At 47.1% G+C, this 21,008-nt stretch overlaps 1 protein-coding gene and 1 long non-coding RNA gene across 5 annotated transcripts in view; one reads left to right on the top strand and one right to left on the bottom strand.

Annotated features, from left to right (window-relative positions):
* FNBP1L (formin binding protein 1 like) overlaps positions 1-21,008 on the top strand; it is a 138,268-nt gene that overhangs the window by 25,842 nt on the left and 91,418 nt on the right. The window contains exon 1 of one of the 4 annotated variants that reach the window (XM_039484919.1): positions 686-1,037. The exons of the other annotated variants lie outside the window; for them this stretch is intronic. Within the exon in view, the coding sequence (XP_039340853.1) occupies positions 1,014-1,037 (24 nt within the window). The 5' untranslated portion in view covers positions 686-1,013. Of the gene's footprint in view, positions 1-685; positions 1,038-21,008 lie in introns of those variants that run through there. 4 annotated transcript variants of the gene reach the window in all.
* Positions 12,006-20,581, bottom strand: LOC120370359. Its single transcript, XR_005583712.1, has 3 exons — positions 20,447-20,581; positions 13,068-13,154; positions 12,006-12,218 (listed from the first exon to the last, which is right to left on the bottom strand). It is a non-coding gene; the product is annotated as an uncharacterized LOC120370359 (long non-coding RNA).

Here is a 21,008-nt window from a genome sequence, read left to right as displayed (position 1 = left end):
GCGTGGCCTATAGGGAGGTACAAAGCTTTAAGGGGATCATCTTGGTCAGGTGACATACAGCACGATTTTATGAGTACCTGTAATTACATGATATCCTTGTTCATAAGAAGAAATGTTACATAACGCCTGTGCTCATGTATTATATTTACTTACTGAGTCAGGAATAATTTCCCAGTCCCAGTTCAATGCTCAGCAGCAGTAAGTTTCTGTAAGGATCCCACTTAACTTCCTTTATTTGCATGATGACTTGTCTATTGTCTAATGGTTGTATTAAGTATTATATCGCTCCCTCTGCCTGGATTCTCTGGGAACAGGCTGGTTGGGATCAGTACAGGAGAAAAAGGGAGGGGCTCTTTCTTCCGGGCTTTTGCAGCAGGAGGTTTCCTGAGCGGGCAGGGGGAGGCAGCCAGCTGTCCGCTGCCAGAGAAAGCCTTGGAACAGCGGCGCTCACCTCTTGCCCCACCTCACGCTGGGAAACAGCCCGTCTACCCCGACCTGCTCCCCCGCCCTCCACGCTAAAAGACTCCCCTAGAGCGAGACCCCCGAGAGTTACCCCCTCTTAAAAGCCCCGCCCGCGAGACTCCCCATAGGGGGACGTTCCCTCTCCTGGGGGGGGGGGGCGAGGAAGCCCCCCATTTCCACCCCCAGGCCCCCACCCCCCAGAGGGAGACCCCGGCTCCCCCTCCCCATAGGGAGACCCCTTGGAAGGAGCCCTAGAGGGCTGGGCCAGGGCTCCCCTACGGGCCGTGTTCCGGGAGGAGGTAGCGCTGCCCTGACCTTGTTCCCGGGCCTCCCTGGGGAGCGGCGGCCTCTCCCCTCCCCCGTAGCCGGGCCCGCCCCTCTCCCAGCCTCCTCCGCGGCTCCCCCTCCCCTTGTCCCCAGCCCGGTGGAGCCACCGCAGCCCGACTCGCCGCAGCCACCTCTCGTCCTGCCCCGGTCGCCGAGGAGACCCCGGCCGTGTGCAGCCGCCCCGGACCCCGTTCTCTGCAGCCAGCGCTGCCCGCGGAGCCGCCATGAGCTGGGGCGCGGAGCTGTGGGTGAGTCGCTGCTGGCGCCTCATTGTGTCTGGGATTCACCCGCTCCTGGTCTGCCGAGGGACTCCCGGGGGAGCGGGGCCGGGGGCTGGCGGGCTTTTGTTCGGCTGCCGAGAGGAGGGACAGGCCCGTGGCCCTCGCCCCCCTGCCAGCCGGGCCGAGGCGCTTGGGGGTGGGCAGCAGGGAGCACTGGGGAGGGGGCGGGTGGGCCGAAAGGGCGGGTGAGTGGGGGTGGATGGGCAGTGGGGAGCGATGGGGACTGGGGAGGTTTGGGATGGGCAGTGGGGAGGGGGCTGGGAAGGGGAGGTTGAGGCGGGGCAGTGAGGGCGACGGGGGCGGGGGATTGGGATGGGCAGGGGAGATTGGGGATGGGCAGGGGGGAGGACTGGGGACGGGGATTGGGGAGGTTTGGGATGGGGAGCGATGGGGAGGGGATTGGGGAGGTTTGGGATGGGGAGGATTGGGGAGGTTTGGGATGGGCAGGGGGGAGCGCTTGGGAGGGGGATTGGGGAGGTTTGGGATGGGCAGCGGGGAGCGATGGGGACGGGGATTGGGGAGGTTTGGGATGGGCAGCGGGGAGCGATGGGGAGGGGGATTGGGGAGGTTTGGGAAGGGCAGCGGGGAGCGCTGGGGACGGGGAATGGGGAGGTTTGGGATGGGCCGTGGGGAGCGCTGGGGATTGGGATGGGCAGCGGGGAGCGCTGGGGAGGTTTGGGATGGGCAGTGGGGAGCGATGGGGAGGGGGATGGGGGAGGTGGGGATGGGAAGGGAGGTTGGCTGGGCAGTGTGGAGGGCTGGGGAGGGGGATTGGGATGGGAAGGGAATAATGGGGGTGATGGAAAGGGTAGATTGGGGATGGGCAGTGGGGAGTGATGGGGAGGGGGATTGGGATGGGAAGGGAATAATGGGGGTGATGGAAAGGGTAGATTGGGGATGGGCAGTGGGGAGTGATGGGGAGGGGGATTGGGAGGGGAAGGGGAGGAGGACTGGGGAGAGGGATTGGGATGGGATTTGGGAAGAAGATGGCTTGGTTGGGCAGTGAGGAGGACTGGGGAGGGGGATTGGGATGGGAAGAGAGAGGGGGATTGGGATGGGAAGAGAGAGGGGGATTGGGAAGGGGAGGTTGGGGATGGGCAGTGGGGAGGACTGGGGACGGGGATTGGGGAGGTTTGGGATGGAGAGCGCTGGGGACGGGGATTGGAATGGGGAGGTTTGGGATGGGCAGCGGGGAGCGATGGGGACGGGGATTGGAATGGGGAGGTTTGGGATGGGCAGCGGGGAGCGCTGGGGATTGGGCTGGGCAGCGGGGAGCAGCGGGGAGCGCTGGGGATTGGGGAGGTTTGGGATGGGCAGCGGGGAGCGATGGGGACGGGGAATGGGGAGGTTTGGGATGGGCAGTGGGGAGCGCTGGGGATTGGGATGGGCAGCGGGGAGCGATGGGGACGGGGACTGGGGTGGTTTGGGATGGGTCGGGGGGAGCGATGGGGATTGGGATGGGCAGCGGGGAGCGATGGGGACGGGAATGGGGAGGTTTGGGATGGGCAGTGGGGGCGATGGGGAGGGGATTGGGGAGGTTTGGGATGGGCAGTGGGGAGCGATGGGGAGGATTGGGGAGGTGGGGATGGGAAGGGGAGGTTGGCTGGGCAGTGAGGAGGACTGGGGAGGGGATTGGGATGGGAAGGGAATAATGGTGGTGATGGAAAGGGTAGGTTGGGGATGGGCAGGGGGGGATGGGGAGGGGGATTGGGATGGGAAGGGGAGGAGGACTGGGGAGAGGAATTGGGATGGGATTTGGGGAGGGGGATTGGGATGGGAAGGGGAGGAGGACTGGGGAGAGGAATTGGGATGGGATTTGGGAAGAGGATGGCTTGGTTGGGCAGTGAGGAGGACTGGGGAGGGGGATTGGGATGGGCAGTGAGGGGGATTGGGAAGGGGAGGTTGGGGATGGGCAGTGAGGAGGACTAGGGAGGGAGATTGGGGATGGGCAGTAGGGGGCTAGAGATAGGAGATAGCGTGAGGGTTGGGGGCTGGGTATTGGGATGGGAATAGGGTAGGTGCTGGGCAATGGTGTGTGGAAATGGCAATTGATGGGGCTCTAGGAGAGTGCTGCATCTGAATTTCTAGTGCCCATCACTACAGTGGCTTGGCAATGGTAATGAGGGGCAGCTGGGGGGAGATGGCATTGGGGATGGCAGTAAGTGCCTTTAGAATAGTTTTTTGTGAACCACAACAGTATATCAACAAACAAGTTTTTTTGGTGAGTGAGGAAAGGGGTGAAAAGGACTTTCCAGTTTGTTCAGTCCCTTTTGGTGCGAGTCAGTTGTGCCTGGTATCCTGTGTCAGGGGACTCAGAGAATGCTGAGCTGCTGGGGATGGGCTAGCAGTAGATAGCAGGAGGTGCTGTGGTGAAGAAGAGAGATTAGTGAGTAATGTAAGTAAAGTCTGATCCTGCGTGTATTTAGGTACCTGAGCAGCCCCATTCAGTTTGGAGACAACTCACATCCGTAAAACTACTCTCATGTGTATTTGCAGGATCAGATCCGTAGTTACTTAAAGAGGGGGTTGAAGAGAGAGGACTGTATCTATACATGCCTATTGATGGCACATAATTGTCAGAACAGTTCGCTGTTTTTGAAAAAAGGAGAGTCCCACAAGCAAATAATTTTGAGGTGTGTCCCCTCACTATGTACAATTATTCTATAATAACGACCTAAAGTATTATAGCATAGTATAGGGCTGTTACTTTCCTGTGGTACTTTTTGTACAAAGGGTGCATGGCTGCAAACCAGGCTGTAGCCTCTCTTATGTGTCCACACTACATCTTTGTTGTAAAAATTTCCACCATTAGTACAAGCAGTTTAATTCTGCTAATGGTAGTTGTAGAGCAGGGGCGGGCAAACTTTTCCCTGTGGGCCGCATCAGGTTTCGTAAACTGTGTAGAGGGACGATTAGGGGAGGGGGTCCTGGCCTGGTCCCAACCTCCTATCTGTCCCCCCCCAGACTCCTGCCCCATCCAACGCCCCCCTGTTCCCTGATGGCCCCTCGGGGACCTCTGCCCCATCCACACACCCTGTCCCCTGACCATCCCCGGACCCCTGCCGCCCCATCCAACCACTCTGATTCCTGACAGCCCACCTGGACCTCTGCCCCATACAACCACCCCTTCTCCCTGTCCCCTGACTGCCTCCAGAACCCCTGCCCCTGACTGCCTCCTGCCACCCCATCCAACCCCCCCCCTTTCTGACTGCCGTCCCTGGGATCCCTGCCCCCATTCAACCCCTTGTTCCTGTCCCAACCGCCATCCACAACCCCACCCCCTGACCACCACCCTGAACTCCCCTGCCCTCTATCCAACCCCCTGCTCTGTGCCCCCTTACCGCGCTGCCTGGAGCACCGATGGCTGGCGGCGCTACAGCCACGCAGCCTGGCTGGAGCCGGGCCACGCCACCGCCGCCACCACACAGCTCAGAGCACTGGGTCAGGCCGGGCTCTGCAGCTGCGCTGCCCCAGGAGCTCACAGCCCTGCCACCCAGAGCATTGCGGCAGTGGCAGCGGAGCGAGTGGGCTGAGGCTGCAGGGGAGGGGAGACAGCAGGGGAGGGGCCGGTGGCTAGCCTCCTGGGCCAGGAGCTCGTGGGCCAGGCAGGACGGTCCCGTGGGTTGGATGTGGCCCACGGGCCATAGTTTGCCCACCTCTGTTGTAGAAGGATTGCTAGTGTGGACAGGACTCCAGGTAACCACCAGTATTTTAAGTACCATGATGTCTAACCCAGTTCAGGATGAATCAACATGATACGGTACATTTTCTACACTAGTGTGCCCATCATTGTTACTACAAATGGCACAGTGGTGGTTGAAATGGTGTGAAATTTTAGGATTTTTTCCCTACTGTCTAAAAGGGCTCCATTTTCCAATTTTAAATGCCTTTTGTCATATGTAGAGCTAGGTATTATGATGATTACTATATATTAGGGCTGTCAAGCGATTAAAAAAATTAATCACATTGTTAAATAATAATAGAATACCATTTATTTGAATATTTTTGGATATTTTCTATATTTTCAAATATATTGATTTCAATTACAACACAGAATACAACGTGTACAGTGTTCACTTTATATTTATTTTTTATTACAAATATTTGTGCTGTAAAAAACAAAAGAAATAGTATTTTGTTTCAACTCACCTCATACAAGTACTGTAATGCAATCTCTTTATCATGAAAGTTGAACTTACAAATGAGGAATTATGTACAAAAAAACCCTGCATTCAAAAATAAAACCATGTAAAACTTGAGTCTACAAGTCCACTCAGTCCTACTTCTTGTTCAGCCAGTCACTCAGACAAAAAAGTTTGTTTACATTTATGGGAGATAATGCTGCCTGCTTCTTGTTTACAATGTCACCTGAAAGTCAGAACAGCCAGTGTCATGGCACTGTTGAAGCTGGCATCTCAAGATAATTACGTGCCAGATGTGCTAAAGATTCATATGTCCCTTCATCTTCAACCACCATTCCAGAAGACATGAGTCCATGCTGATGACGGGTTCTGCTTGATAACGATCCAAAGAAGTGGAGACAGACTGCCACCAGCAGAAAGTTAATTTTCTTTTTTGGTGGTTTGGGTTCTGTAGTTTCCGCATCACTGTGTTTCTCCTTTAGGACTTCTGAAAGCATGCTCCCCACCCCATCCATCTCAGATTTTGGAAAGCACTTCAGATTCTTAAACCTTGGGTTGAGTGCTGTAGCTATCTTTAGAAATCTTACATTGGTACCTTCTTTGCGTTTTGTCAAATCTGTGTGAAAGTGGTCTTAAAACGAACAACATGTGCTGGGTCATCATCCGAGACTTCTTTAATATGAAATACATCGCAGAATGCGGGTGTAAAAGAGCAGGAGACGTACTATTCTCCCCCAAGGAGTTCAGTCAAAATTTAATTAATGCTTTTTTTTTTTTTTAAACAAGCATGGAAGCATGTCCTGTGGAATGGTGGCAGAAGAATGAAGGGGCATACGAATGTTCAGCATATCTGGCACGTAAATACCTTGCAATACCGGCTACAACAGTGCCATGCAAATGCCTGTTCTCACTTTCAGGTGACATTGTAAATAAGAAGCGGGCAGCATTATCTCCTATAAATGTAAACAAACTTGTTTGTCTTACTGATTGGCTGAACAGTGAGTAGGACTGAGTGGACTTGTAGATGCTAAAGTTTTACATTGTTTTGGTTTTGAGTGCAGTTATGTAACAAAAAAAATCTACATTTGTAAGTTGCACTTTCATGATAAAGAGATTGCATTATGGTACTTGTAGGAGGTGAATATACTATTTCTTTTATCATTTTTACAGTGCAAATATTTGTAATAAAAATAATATAAAGTGAGCAGTGAACACTTTGTATTCTGTGTTGTAATTTAAATCAATATATTTGAAAATGTAGAAAAACATCCAAAAATATTAAATAAATTTAATTGGTATTCCATTGTTTAACAGTGCGATTAAAACTGCGATTAATTGCGATTAATTTTTTGAATTGCAATTAATTTTTTTGAGTTAATTGCATGAGTTAACTTCAATTAATTGACACCCCTACTATATACTGATTTATTTATTTAAGAAGAGTGTGGAATGAAGAGACAATTTTTCTGGTAAAAACTCTTTACTGGAAAAAGAAATGTTAGAGCTTTATAGTATGAAGTTGTTTAATCAAGATTGCTTCATTTTATCCCCCTGTCTGATAGTTGGTCTGTTATGCTAAATGGAATACAAGGGATTTGTTGGGATGTTTATGTGATATCTGGAATACAATTAACATATTACACTAAGACACCTGTTTGAGAGGTATCAGTACTTAGATAGAAAACTGTTTGGAGCATGGTTTATCTTTCTGTTCTGTCATTGGGCAGCACCTGACTCAATGGGACACCCCGGTCCAAGACTAGGGCTCTTAAGCGCAATTTTAATACAAATGATTAATAATAATAATATTGCTTCATTGCCTACTAACAGTAGGCTAACAATGCTGCTATACTGCCTTCACAAACTAAAGCAAAAAATATAAGTGAAAGTTCCTGTAATTTTATTAATAATAGCAATTTATAGAATTCGTATTAATAGCACAAATAACTAAATTGAATTCACACCTGTGCAAAAAATAAAATAAAATTTATAGCTCAGATCTTCAGCTAAGGTTACGGGTTAATGCTTTCAGCTTTTTGGTACTTTGGAAAAGTAGGGGTGTTTGTGTTATGAGGACACTGGATTTTCTTGTGTAAGCTCCAAAACAATTATAAGATGTTTTATAAACACAAAAAAATAGGTCGACTAGAATTTGCCTATTTGGGCAATTTCTCAAGCAGATTCACTTTATACTTGTGAGTGACAGTTAAATTGCTGTCCTCAAAACCTTCAGAGTATTGAATATAAGATTGCCTTCATCCTACATATGAAGAGGCATAGATGAAAGAGGTGGATCTTGAAATTGCACTTATTTGAATGACCAGCATTTTGGACATAGGAGGCAGGCAAATCAGTTGAAAGATAAACTGATATGGCCAAGGAAACTTACAGTTAAAGTTTACCAGTTACCTATTAAGTGTTATTTTGCAATCCATTAATTGTTCATGTGCCTTAACTTTAAGAACGCGGTCATGCTTTTTAAGCATAGAGTTTGACCCTGCCATTCTTACCCATCTGCAAAATTCATATAATTGTTTGTTTTAGCTGAGTACTCTGCCTCTTTACAATAACAAAACATGAGATGGAGTAAGGGCTCTTATTAAGGATACAGAGGTTCATTATTAAATGGTGCAAGTTCTACCGACTCTGTTTTTTTTAAAATGCTCAATAATAGATATGTATATACACCTCTACCCTGCTATAACATGACCCGATATAACATGAATTTGGATATAACGCGGTAAAGCAGCGCTCCGGGGGGGCGGGGCGGGGCTGCGCTCTCCGGTGGATCAAAGCAAGTTCGATATAACGCAGTTTCACCTATAACACAGTAAGATTTTTTTGGCTCCCTAGGACAGCATTATAGTGGGGTAGAGGTGTATATTTAAAAAATAAACAAACCATTTTTTTTCTGTGTGACTGCCAAAGCAATGCTTTGTGTTCTTCTGCTGACTGCAACATCTTTCATCTATTCCTTAACCTGTTCTGATATCAGTTCATGTGAAAATAAAGATGTTTTGACATAAGACAAAACGTAAATTAAAGTGTTTTATGAGAACAGCCACTTCAATCTAGGCTAAAAACATTTAAGAAAAAAAATCAATATTTGTTAAGCTTCAGAGGGGCAGATGTGAAAAATTTATGGCAGGGGTTCTCAAACTGGGGGTTGGGACCCCTTGGGGGGGGCAGCTGTCACCCTCCACCCCAAGCCCCTCTTTGCCTTCAGCATTTATAATGGTGTTAAATATATAAAAACATGTTTTTAATTTATAAGGGGGGGTCACACTCAGAGGCTTGCTATGTGAAAGGGGTCACCAGTACAAAAGTTTGAGAACCACTGATTTATGGTATCTTTTTATATTTAGATAAAGCAGTGGATGAAAGGGATGAACTGATTGACCCATAGAGGTCCAGAACCCATACAGTTGTCACTCTCAGAATACGCACCTTGACCATGTGCACACTAGCCTTTTTTTCTTTAAAAAAAAAAAAAAAATCTTCGGATTGTTGCTAACCCCACTGCAGCCCCAATAGTCACTGATAGTGATGACTTGGAGTGCTAGTGTAACCAGGGCACTTGCTGTTTCTAGTGTTTCATCCACCCTGTTGTATAGACCTGCTCTGAGCAGGTTTAGATGAAACAGTACTGAAAGTTCACGTGGCTGCCTGGAGTCTTGCCTTTGCTAGTACTTTCACCAGAGCTAGTAATAACGGGAAATTTTCGGAAATAAAGCTGTTGTACATGAACAAAAGGGAATACACAGCCTATTCATCATCTAGATCACTACACCACATGGATATATAACACTTTTAAATATAAATCTCTCTTGATAATTTTGTAGTTTTATTAAATGCAATTTAATGTGTGTGATGATTTAAAATTCCCTTAACTCTTTTCCCTATGCTTGAACAGGATCTCTTTCTTTTGCTGCTTATTGTTTGAAGTCCTGCTACTCTCAAAAATCGGAGTAGCATGGATAGCTGGAAATTGGCTTCTCTTCTTAAGTCCTGATGCTACTTCTGATTACTTACGAATAATGGTGGGTAGGTAGAGGTGATGAACTGGAGAGAAGTCTTAGGGAATTAAACAAAAGCAAACCAACACACCGTATGTTTGTGTTGTATTTATTTGATACTAGAGATCATACAATTATAGTGATACTAGAGATTATACAATTATAGTATTAAATGTACATTGTAGTTACACTTCTTTAAAAATAGTCTTCATAGTCCATAGCTGTATCAGGCATACTACACCAGAACTTTTTTGTGTGGATTGTTTTCTACATTATTTAAATGTGGGTATTTTTCGCAAACAAACCATTTTAAAAGTACAACACTCTCCAGAGTTTGTGTGTCTCAGGTAATATATGCACGTCTTGGGTGTTCTGAAATACACTGCTGGACTTTGTACCTTAGCACACCAAAAATGCGTGTGTATTGGCTGAACAGAATGCTTCTTGTTGTGTGTTAGTGCTTACATATATGCGTACATTTTTCTTACTTGACAGCATTCCTTTCAAATAATGTGAACCAAAAATAGTAAAAAGGCTTGTTAGTTTAAGATGACATATCTATAGGACTACTTTCTTCTACAGTTTTTCTTCACGGTGCATAAAAAATTGATCCATCTCCATTATTTCCCCACTCACATATCTTGTTACAAGTTTCTGTTCTTCTTCGAGAGATGTCCCTGTGGGTGCTCCACTCTAGGTGTCGGTGCGCCCCTGCGCCTTTGATCGGAGATTTCTGCAGCAGTACTCCTACTGGCCACGCATGCTCAGAGCCTGCCCCCCCCCCCGCTCTGAGTATACCTCTAGTGAGCATGCGTGGCCGGTTCCCTCAGTTCCTTCTCTACTGTCCCCGGCTTGAGACGGAGCTCAGCAGACTCCTTAAAGAATTTCTTTTCCTCATCTTAAAATAACTTATAGTTAGATAGTTTCTTGTTAGTTAGTTGTTAGTTAGTGTTACTTATCTTTTTTCTCTACCGTTTAAAAAAAATTTTTTTTTTTCTCTCAGCGCTTCTGACATGCCTGGCTCCACAGGCTTTAAGCGCTGCTCCTCCTATAAGGACGCTATCCCTCTCTCCGATGGACATTCACAGTGCATAAAATGTTTGGGGGAAACCCATATTCCCCAAAAATGTTCTCACTGTACTAAACTAAGCTCCAGAGCGAGAAAACACAGGGAGCTAAAGCTTAAACTTATTCTACTTAAAAAATCCTTAGGGTCCGCCTCAGACCCTGGCGCGGACTCTGCCTCCGCTCACCGACACAGCTCTCCCACTGCTAAAAAGCAGAAGAAAGCAGCAAAACGAGGGCACCTTCTGTCAGGTACAAAAGAAGCCCTTAGACACAAACCTTCTCCGGTCAGATCCACAGTCTCCTTACCGGTGCTCCCCCGCCTGAGCACTTTCGACAAGCCGGGCTCCTCAGGAATCGCGTTAAACCTGCCTGTGCTTTCAGCTGCGGTGCGAAGCTCCGGTGCCGAGGCGACAGGCTTTCAGTTGCCTGCCTCGATTATGGCACCTATCGGCACCACGACGAACACGGTGCCGACATTCCAGGACCCCCCGGAGGCACTGCAGCCCGCTATTAATAGCGCGGCATCGGCTCCAGCACCGGCATTGACAGCGCTACTTGGCACTGAGCTAAGACTTAGAACTCCGGTGCAAGCCCGAGTTCCCTCACAGTTTTTCTATCAGCCTTCACGTTCAGCTGCCTCAGTGCTGCCGTTTACCCAGCCAAGTGACCTATTAGTGTCACCTACGATGCAATCACCCTTCCTTAAAGATTGCTTCTCCCTTACCAATGATTCAGGATCTGCACATCCTTCCTCCAGTGAAGAGGAGTCTGAACTACAGGGTGATGTTTCAATGCAATCAGAATTCCATCCTTGGATTCCTGTCACCTGCGGGCACAGGAAAATTGTCTCAGACTGCCCTCGAGATCCTGCCTCCTGGTGCGTTAACCCCTGGATGGCTCCACCTATGCCTTTCCCACCACCATGGCAGTATTGGGCCCCATGGGCACCTTTCCCTCGGCAGCACACCAGCTATTCCAATTCGACGAGACGCGAACGTCCAGATGATATGACTCACTTGGCGGCACCCTCCCATTCTCCGGATCAATTAAATCCTGCTCCTGACCCAGTACCAACTGAAATACCAACTGAAGTAATGCCTGAAGAAGCTTTACTTCCCCTCCCCCCCCCACTTCCTCAGACGATTTTGCGAAATTCCAGGATCTCTTTAAAAGGGTTGCCAGCGACCTCAGAATCAATCTAGAGGAAGTACCAGACCACCAACATGAGTTAACGGACATCCTGCAACCCTCTTCGTCATCCAGACTGGCATTACCAATCAATCCAGCCCTTCTGGAACCTGCTAAGTCCATCTGGCAGGCTCCAGCCACAAGCCAGCCTACCTGCAAACAAGCGGACCGTAAATACTTCATTCCCTCTAATGGCTCTGAATTCCTTTTCTCACATCCTGCGCCAAACTCACTGGTAGTAGACACAGCCAATCAAAGGAACAAACAACAGTATTCCCGCCATACCCCAGCCAACAAGGAAGGCAAACGTTTAGACCTGCTGGGTCGCAAAGTGTATGCCTCTTCAACCTTACAATTTCGAATTGCCAATTATACCGCAGTTCTGGCAAAGTACGACCATAGAAACTATAACAAGTTCATGGACTTTATTGAACATATTCCAGACCAGAAGAAACAACAGTTTAAAGCTTTAGTTTCCGAGGGCCAAATCATATCACGCACGGCTCTTCAAGCAGCTCTGGATGCAGCCAATACCACAGCAAGATCCACCGCTACGGCGGTGGTCATGCGCCGAGGTTCATGGCTCTCTTCTTCCCTCTTTCCTCGCGAGGTTCAGAGCACCATAGAGGATCTCCCTTTTGATGGTGATGAACTCTTTGCTTCCACCACGAATGAGGTGCTTCACTCAATGAAGGACTCAAGGGCCACTCTTCGATCCTTAGGCATCCAAACCCCTACAACCAGAAGGCGACAGTACAGATATCAACCTTACCACCGTCCACGCTACCCCCCATATACTCAGCAGTTCCCAAGATCTCAGGATCAACAACAGCAACACCAACGCCAGAGATCCAGATACCAGAGGCGTCGCCCCAATTCTTCCGGGGTGCCCCAGCTTCCTCCAGCTAATAAGCAGATTTGAATCTTTGGTCGAGGGTCTCGTAAACATCGTCCCAACTTCAGCGTATGCACTGCTTACAACTATCTTTGGACACTGCCTACAGCCATTTTTGCACCAATGGCAGAATATTACCACCGACAAGTGGGTTTTAGAGGTCATCACAACTGGGTATTCTATCCCCTTCCTCTCCTTCCCTCCCACCCACCCACCCTCCCCGTCCCTCTTCAGGGACCCCTCTCACGAGCTACACCTCCAGCAAGAAGTACAACATCTCCTTCACCTGGGGGCTATCGAACTCGTGCCAGAATGCCACAAGGGAAAGGGGTTCTACTCCAATTATTTCTTAACAGAAAAGAAAACTGGAGGATGGCGACCCATCCTCGACCTCAGGCGGCTCAACAAATTTATCAAAAAGCAAAAGTGCAAGATGGTTACTCTCACCACCATAATTCCAGCCCTGGAGCAGGGCGATTGGTTTTCAGCCCTCGACCTACAAGATGCCTATTTTCACATCACTATCCACCCGGCCCACAGACGTTTCCTTCGTTTTACCCTCGGCTCAACACATTTCCAATACAGAGTTCTACCCTTCGGCCTTTTCACTGCCCCCCGAGTTTTCTCCAAGCTCCTAGCGGTAGTCACTGCCTACCTCAGGAAAAAAGGGGTCATAATATTCCCTTACCTCGACGATTGCCTCCTGAAGGCCTCCACGTTCGACGAGGCCCTCCGCTTTACACAACTCACCATCGATTGCTTCCAATCCCTGGGCCTGCAAATAAACAGAAGCAAATCCACATTAAGTCCTACCCAGCACCTGGAGTTTATAGGAGCGAGTCTCAACTCCACAACCGGGCTGGCATCTCTCCCACCCGACCGATTCAATACCATAAAACTACTGCACGTCTCTACACGAGGTGCTTCCAAGCTTGGCTGGCCACGGTTTACAAACCAAACGTGCACTCACTAAACAAACACCTGGCCATACCCTACCGAGTCAAAGACTCTCTCCTATGGTGGACAGTCCCCTACAATCTCTGCTCTGGAGTCCCCTTCCTCCAGACTTCCCCAACTCTGATAATGGCGACCGATGCGTCTCTCACTGGCTGGGGGGCCCACATCTCTCACCAAACAGTCCACGGGCTATGGTCTCTTTCCGAGACCTCCCTGCACATAAATGTTCTAGAACTTCGAGCTATACGGAATGCCTGCCGCCACTTCCTACCACTGATCCAGAATCAGCATGTCCGCATAATGACAGACAATATTGCCTGCATGTTCTGCGTAAACAGACAAGGAGGGGCTTGCTCCCACTCTCTTTGCTCAGAGGCCATAAAACTCTGGAATTGGTGCCTTGCAAACCACATCTGCATATCAGCTGCTTATCTCCCAGGGGTGATGAACACCACTACCAACGAGTTAAGCAGGCGTTTCCCTTCGGACCACGAATGGGAGATAGATGAGGGAATCATTTACAACATATTTCGCACTTGGGGTCTCCCAACCATAGATCTCTTTGCAACTGCGAAAAACACGAAATGCCTCAATTTTTGCTCCAGGGCGGGACTGGGCAAACACTCCCTCGGAGACGCATTCATGATCCCGTGGCACCGGGACTTGCTCTATGTATTTCCCCCAATACCTTTGCTCAACAGGGTCCTCATAAAGATACGAACGGACCTTGCCAGGGTGATCTTGATCGCACCTTCATGGCCGAGACAACCGTGGTTCCCTTTCCTAACCAGAATGTCAATTCGACCACCGATCTCACTGCCTCTCATCCCGAACCTTTTATCACAACAACACGGCCGGCTTCTTCACCCGAATCTGTCCATGCTTCATCTCAAAGCCTGGTACCTGCATGGTTCTCCCAACGAGAACTAGATTGTTCCGACCAAGTTCAGAGGGTGCTTCTACACAGCAGAACACAATCCACCCGTACCACCTATCTCCGAAAGTGGAAACGATTCACAGAATGGTGTTCAACTAAACAACTGTCTCCTACCTCAGCACCTCTTCCCTGCATACTCAACTATCTATTGAGCATTAAGCAATCCGGCCTTTCCTTCAGCTCCATCAGAGTCCATTTAGCTGCCATCACAACCTTTCATGGTACAGTTGACAATACCTCGGTCTTTGCTCATCCCATCACCAAGCGTTTCCTGAAGGGACTCCAAACTTTATATCCAGACATTAAGCCACCTACCCCTCCATGGGATCTTCACCTAGTATCGTCCTGTTTAACTCATCAACCCTTTGAGCCATTAGCCACCTGCTCCCTCTTGCACCTCTCGATGAAAACAGCCTTTTTGGTGGCGATTACCTCTGCCAGATGGGCAGGAGAGATAGCAGCCCTTATGGCAGATCCGCCATATACGCTCTTCTTCAAGGACAAAGTGACTCTACGCCTGCACCCAAAATTCCTTCCAAAAGTTCACACTTCATTTCACATCAATGAACCAATACATCTACCAACTTTCTTCCAAAAACCACATGCAAACTCCTTCGAAGCCACAATGCACACACTTGATGTGCGCAGGGCCTTATCCTTCTATTTGGACAGAACCAAACCCTTCTGAAACTCTCCTAGGCTCTTTGTCTCCATCGCGGAGCGCTCCAAAGGCATGCCTATCTCTCCCCAGAGACTGTCAAACTGGATCTCCGATTGCATACGACTCTGCTATCAGATAAAAAATGTTACACCACCAACATTGATCAGAACTCATTCCACTAGATCTGTATCTAGATCTGTATCTACCTCTGTAGCCTTCTTACGTAAAGTGCCATTGACTGACATCTGTAAAGCAGCCACTTGGTCCTCCGAGCACACATTTGTCAAACACTATGCCCTTACTCAGGGCCCTCTCGCTGACACTCGATTAGGCAGGGCAGTATTAACTACGGCATTCCTGCCAGATCCGAAGTCCCTACCTCCTTGAGATACACTGCTTCGAAGTCACCTAGAGTGGAGCACCCACAGGGACATCTCTCTCGAAGAAGAGGAGGTTACTCACCTTGTGCAGTAATTGACGTTCTTCGAGATGAGTGTCCCTGTGGGTGCTCCACTACCCACCCTTCGCCCCTCTACTTTGGAGTTGGGGCAGCCTCCGTTGTAGAGAAGGAACTGAGGGAAGCGGCCGCGCATGCTCACTAGAGGTATACTCAGAGCGGGGGGGCAGGCTCTGAGCATGCGTGGCCGGTAGGAGTACTGCTGCAGAAATCTCCGATCAAAGGCGCAGGGGCGCACCGACACCTAGAGTGTCATACCGATTCACACTAATGACAGTTCTGTCTAGTCCAGCATGTTGTCTCTGATGGAGACCAGTATCAGATGCTTAAAAGGAGGTGCAAGAATCCCCATAGTGAACAGGCATAGAGTAATCTGCACACTTGAGAGGTTTCTTCCTAACCTCATTGATTAATGGTTGGCTAATGCTTGGAAGAATGAGGGTTTGTATTTCTTACAGTTTATATTCTATGCAATGTAACTGAATAGTCTCATTTTCCATATGTTTTATTCTTTTATGAATCCATCTGAGCTCTTGGCCTCAGTCATATCATGCAGCATGATTTCCACAGACTAATTGTTCTGTTTAGTGTGTGTGTGTGTGTCTCTCTCTCTCTCTAGCTAGTCCCTCAAAATTGTCAGAATTGCCAGTCCTGATTATTATTTTAAAACAATAATTTAGAAATCTATGATAGGTATCCTGTAAACTTAAAAAAATAATCCTCTGGCCTGAGGAAATGTTTCTTTAGTTTTAAATCTTGATGTGCTGTGAATTGATTTGCTAGTATGTTCACACATACAGTGTGAAGAACACTATTTCATCTAATGTTCAGATTTCCTATAGATATTTTTCAGTATGTTCTCCCAAGCCTCCATTTGCATCCTCTCTCTGTCCAAGGACTTCTAAATAGTAGCCTCTTAGTGATACTCTTCAGTTGGACATACAGGTTTCTTTGAGCTGTGCAATGGAATGCGATGAGGATGGTCTTGTGGCTAAAGTATAATCTGGAAGAATTGTGAGTCCAAGGATCTGAGTTCTATTTCTGCATCTGCCATAGACTTTCTGTGTGATCTTGGGTAAAATGTTTAATCTCTCAGTGTGAATTGATCTGTCCACAGCGGTGCTTTTCGTCGTTAAAACTTTTGTTATTTAGGGTTGTGTTTTTTCACACCCTTGAGCAACAAAAGTTTTAATGACGAAAGTGCCAGTGTAGACATAGCCATACCCTCTGCTGGCCCAGTGATGAAAACATCAGAAGAAAATTTCATGCTGAAGAGCCCACAGGTCCAATTATTACTCCAACAGCATTTTGTTTTAGTTAGAAATAATATTTGTCTGTATCTTTCCAGCAATTGTCTTGTTCACATGCATCCGACCCTTTCTGCTACTGTTTCCAGGAAGAGTGAGTCATTGACCCCAAGATTTTTCATCAGTTTATGTTCTGAGTTGGCAAAAATCCTGCCATAGATGTTCAGCTAAGGGATTTTCTGCTGTCAGTTGACTAAATGTGTGCATATTTTTGTGTATCCCTTTCAGAATCTTGTTAGATTCCTCTCCCACCCAATTTGAAACACTGGTAATCACTTGATGGCTGTTAGAATTACATCTGTTCCTGATTTTAGTTATGAAGCCTTGTGAATGTATGTGGATTTGTAAATCTGGCTGATTTTCAAGGAAGTCCATGCAACTATACATAGAATGTTACAAATCCTGGAGTGCCATGGAATGCTTAGCATTGGAAAAAATGTCCCTACCTTCCTTGCCAGAGTCCTTATTCACAATTCTGAGAGCTGGCTATCGCAAGGGAGTTTAAGTGCTACTACTTCCAGTTTGAGCAGCAAAGATTCCTGTGGCACCTTATAGACTAACAGACGTTTTGGAGCATGAGCTTTCGTGGGTGAATACCCACTTCGTCGGATGCATGTGATACTTCCAGTTTGATTTTCTGCGTGAGAATAGCAGGAGGTTGTCTGAAATTACAAGGCTTCCTATCTCAGTGATGCAGAGGATTTCTTCGAAGAGCAATTCTGTCAAAGTGATGTCTGGGACATGATTCTTTGGAAGTGCAAATTACAGCATCACAACGGTGGGAGGGAAAAAGTGAGAATATGGGCAAATCTATTACCAATCTTTTAATTGCTGTGTTTGTAGATTGTTTCTCCTTCCCTAGATAATAACTGTGTTGTGGGCTGCTAACAATCTTCTAACAAACGTTTGAAAAACAGAAAATGGTATTGATTGTGGAGTCTAAAGATAGATACACTCAATTAAGGTAGCAACTTAGAAAAAAGGGCCTGCCCTAAAGAGTCATTTGTTTGTTTAATCCTGATACTAGGTTAGTGCATATTGTGTAGTAGTTGGATGCTTTCTCTGTGACATTAGCAGAACAGCTTCTTAGCCTATTCAGTGAAGCCATTCATTGATTATCTCAGTAATTCTATATTGAAGGGAAGTTCATATACTAACACGTCTAACTTTTTCAGAATATTTTGTTCATAATGCATGCACACAGATTGTTTATGATGATGTACAATTTTTGTTGGTAGGAAAAATTGTGAGAGGGCCAGACATGTTCAGTTTTTTCCTTGTGTTAGAAAACAAATTGTTCAGTGAAGGCTGAAATTCCAATCAGCTTGCCTCAGTTGCCTCTAGTGAGATTACATATCCCAGTCCCAGTGCTGTCTTGGCAGAAAGTTTATGGATTCTTCATCTTATACATGTCAGTGCTTCCAACTGTATGCGGAGAGGAAAAAGGAGAAAATAACATCTTACAATAATGAAAACAGAAGGTTTTCATTAAAATGCTGACCCTCAACACTGACTCTTATTGCAGTTAATTCCCATAAATGTAAACTGTTGGCTGTTCATTGTACTTACAGTTTTATTCCAAGATGAGAATAACAACAAGATCATAATTCCTTTTAGGTGACTCACCAGATTGCAAATACATTAATGGCTTATATTCCGGTGTTCTTGTTTGCCTGTACATTTCCTAGATAGAGCGGTAGAATGTTGAAACAATTAAATGAGAGATTTTGGATAGCTTTCTTTTTCTGCTCTTCTGTTGCTCCTGTTTTCATGGTCACTTTGCTTCTGCCCTATGACTTGGGTCACGTGAGTGTATCCAAACTGGTCATAGCTGATCTTTGTCATTGTATATTTGCACACTGGGAACCCATCTTCTCTTGGTAGTTACTTGTTCAGTCTGTGGTTTACAATCCAAAATTGAGATTTTTTTTTATTTACTTCCTCTGGGGGAGAAGTAAGTATTGTCTTGTTGTTAGGGTACTGGGCTAGGAGTAAGGAAACTTGAATCTTGTTTCTGGCTTGCTGTGGACTTTTTATTTGCCTTAGGGAAGTAAATTAACTTTTTTGCCTCCATCTGTAAAATAGGAGAAATATTTCCCTTCCTCAAATAATTGTTGGAGGCTTAATTCGTTAATGTTTGTAAAGTGCTTTGAGATCCTCTAATGGAGGGCACCATATAAGTACAAAGTGTTGTTATTTTTAGTTATTACTACATGTCAGAGCTTTCGTTTCATATCGAATTGAACATTTTTTAAAACAATGGAAACTAAATTTAAGGGCAACAAATTCTATTTTTTTCCTAAATCTCAATGATCAGAGTTACTGCCTAATTGAAATAAAATGAAATTTTAAATGATGTCTCATTATTGTAAAATGTTATTTTCTCCCAACTTTTGCTTACTTGGATCCTTTTTTATCATTTGTACAAATAAATCAAGCAATATGGTGTAAATGTTAACTAACTAGTTACTTCATAGACTACCGTTTTAAAATGTTTATTTACAGTATTCATCAAATAGTAGTGCATAGCAAATTTTATTCATTAAAGTGAAAAGTTGGTTTATCATTTGTTATGTATTGTTTGTTCATTTAACACTTGTACTTATCAAGTATTTGTTTAAGAGGGAGGTATAGTGCAAATTCACTTGACGCAGGCTGGCACTCAACTGATTTTTTTTTTTGTAATTCCATATTTACTATAAAAGATTAATGCCTTTCAAGCATTGTATGACAAATTACTATGTTTGTTGTGATAGAGTGTGGAGTGTTAGCTGCATGTACTGAGAAACCTTGAAGTGTGGCAACATGGATACATCATAGGAAAGGAATGGGGCAGTTCATGAGTCAATTTTAAGAGCCCCATGAAATTCTTTTTATTTTTTATAGTTTTGTTTTATTTTTCAGGAATTTTGTGTTATTTCATTTATCTGCATGGGAAGGGTCGGGTCAGGAACCTCCTGGGGTAAGAGGTTGCAGAACAAGCCCACCCTGCACTCACTCTGCAGTGGCACCTCCTTTCCCTTGGGGTTGGGCTTGGCTCCCTGCTCTGGGTGTTGCAGCCTGCTGAAAAGGGTTGGAGCACTGCTTAGGTTTGTCTTGGGCACCCCTCTGTCATGGTGGCAAACTTGAGAGAATGAAGCTGTGACCCCCGTGTGCCAGGTCACAAAGCCACTTACTCAAATTTGACCCGACTGTCGCCCTGTCGTGATGGCGGAACGACCAGGCCAAACCTGAGTGGAACTGCAGCCCCATGCTCCAGGTTGCAGTGCCTTGAATGGGGGGCTGGGCCATGCCCCATGGGACAGGAGCCTCTGCTGCAGGATGAATTTTTTGTTTTGTTTTGCTGTTTTTTCAATTTATTTCATGTCATTTTGTATTTGAAAAAATACGGGACTCTAGTCATTTTCTATACATGGTATCAAAGTTCAGTTAGGGGATCTGGCTTAGAGCTGAGCTGATGAAAGACAATTGTGTGAAAAGATCTTGAACTACTCTCTAAGTCCTTAGGAAAGGAGCGTTTTAGTTGGTACAGCTCCTTCCTGATGATTGGGGTGTCCAGATCTACTGCCGGGACATGAAAGTATCACTTCCCAACTGTGGTTTATTGAGCAGTAGCTGGTAGCTTGTGGAGAGTTGATTTTTCAGGTGGTGCCTCCTTTCTTTGTTTCTAGCTGCTAGATTGTTAGAGCTCTGTGTGGATACAAAAATATATGGATCCGCATCTGCGGCTCCACTAGCCGTGTTTTACCTGTATCTGCACCTGCAGCAGCAAGGCCTCTCACAAGGGCTAGTGATGGGGGGAGAAAGGCGTGGGCGGGGTCTTGCAGGGAAGAGGCAGCGCGAGGGTGGAGACTGGGGGTAAGGGACAGCGCAGGGGCAGGGCCTCGAGGAAAAGGGGCATCGTGGAGGGGAGGGGTTGGGGGAGGGGTGTCACATGTGCTGTGCTTGTGAGCGGTGGCACATGGCAGCAGCAGTGTGTGTTGCATCACAGTGGGGCAGAGGAGTGGGGTGCCATGGCCCCGCCCACTCCAATACCCGTGGCCAGGGGCAGGCCTTGCTGCTCAGGAGCCGGCAGGCCAGGCCTGGGACTGGGAGCATAGCCAGAGCTGCTGGGCCAGGCCATGATGGGGATGCTGGCACTGTCCAAGGGGCCTGAGCTGCTGGACCGGAAGCGGCGCAGCAAGTGGGTGCTGGACAGCCCCGACTCCACCCAGCCCCAGCCACTGGCTGCTGGCCACTGACCCCAAGCACGCTGCGCTCCCTGGGCTGCCCGAGCCGGACGCCACGGGCCAGGTGCCACCGGTGAGTAG

The sequence above is a fragment of the Mauremys reevesii genome, linkage group 8 (genome assembly GCF_016161935.1).
Source record: "Mauremys reevesii isolate NIE-2019 linkage group 8, ASM1616193v1, whole genome shotgun sequence".
NCBI lineage: Eukaryota > Metazoa > Chordata > Testudines > Geoemydidae > Mauremys > Mauremys reevesii.
The sequence above is the reverse complement of the archived record's forward strand: the minus strand, read 5'-3'. Positions and strand labels throughout refer to the sequence as shown.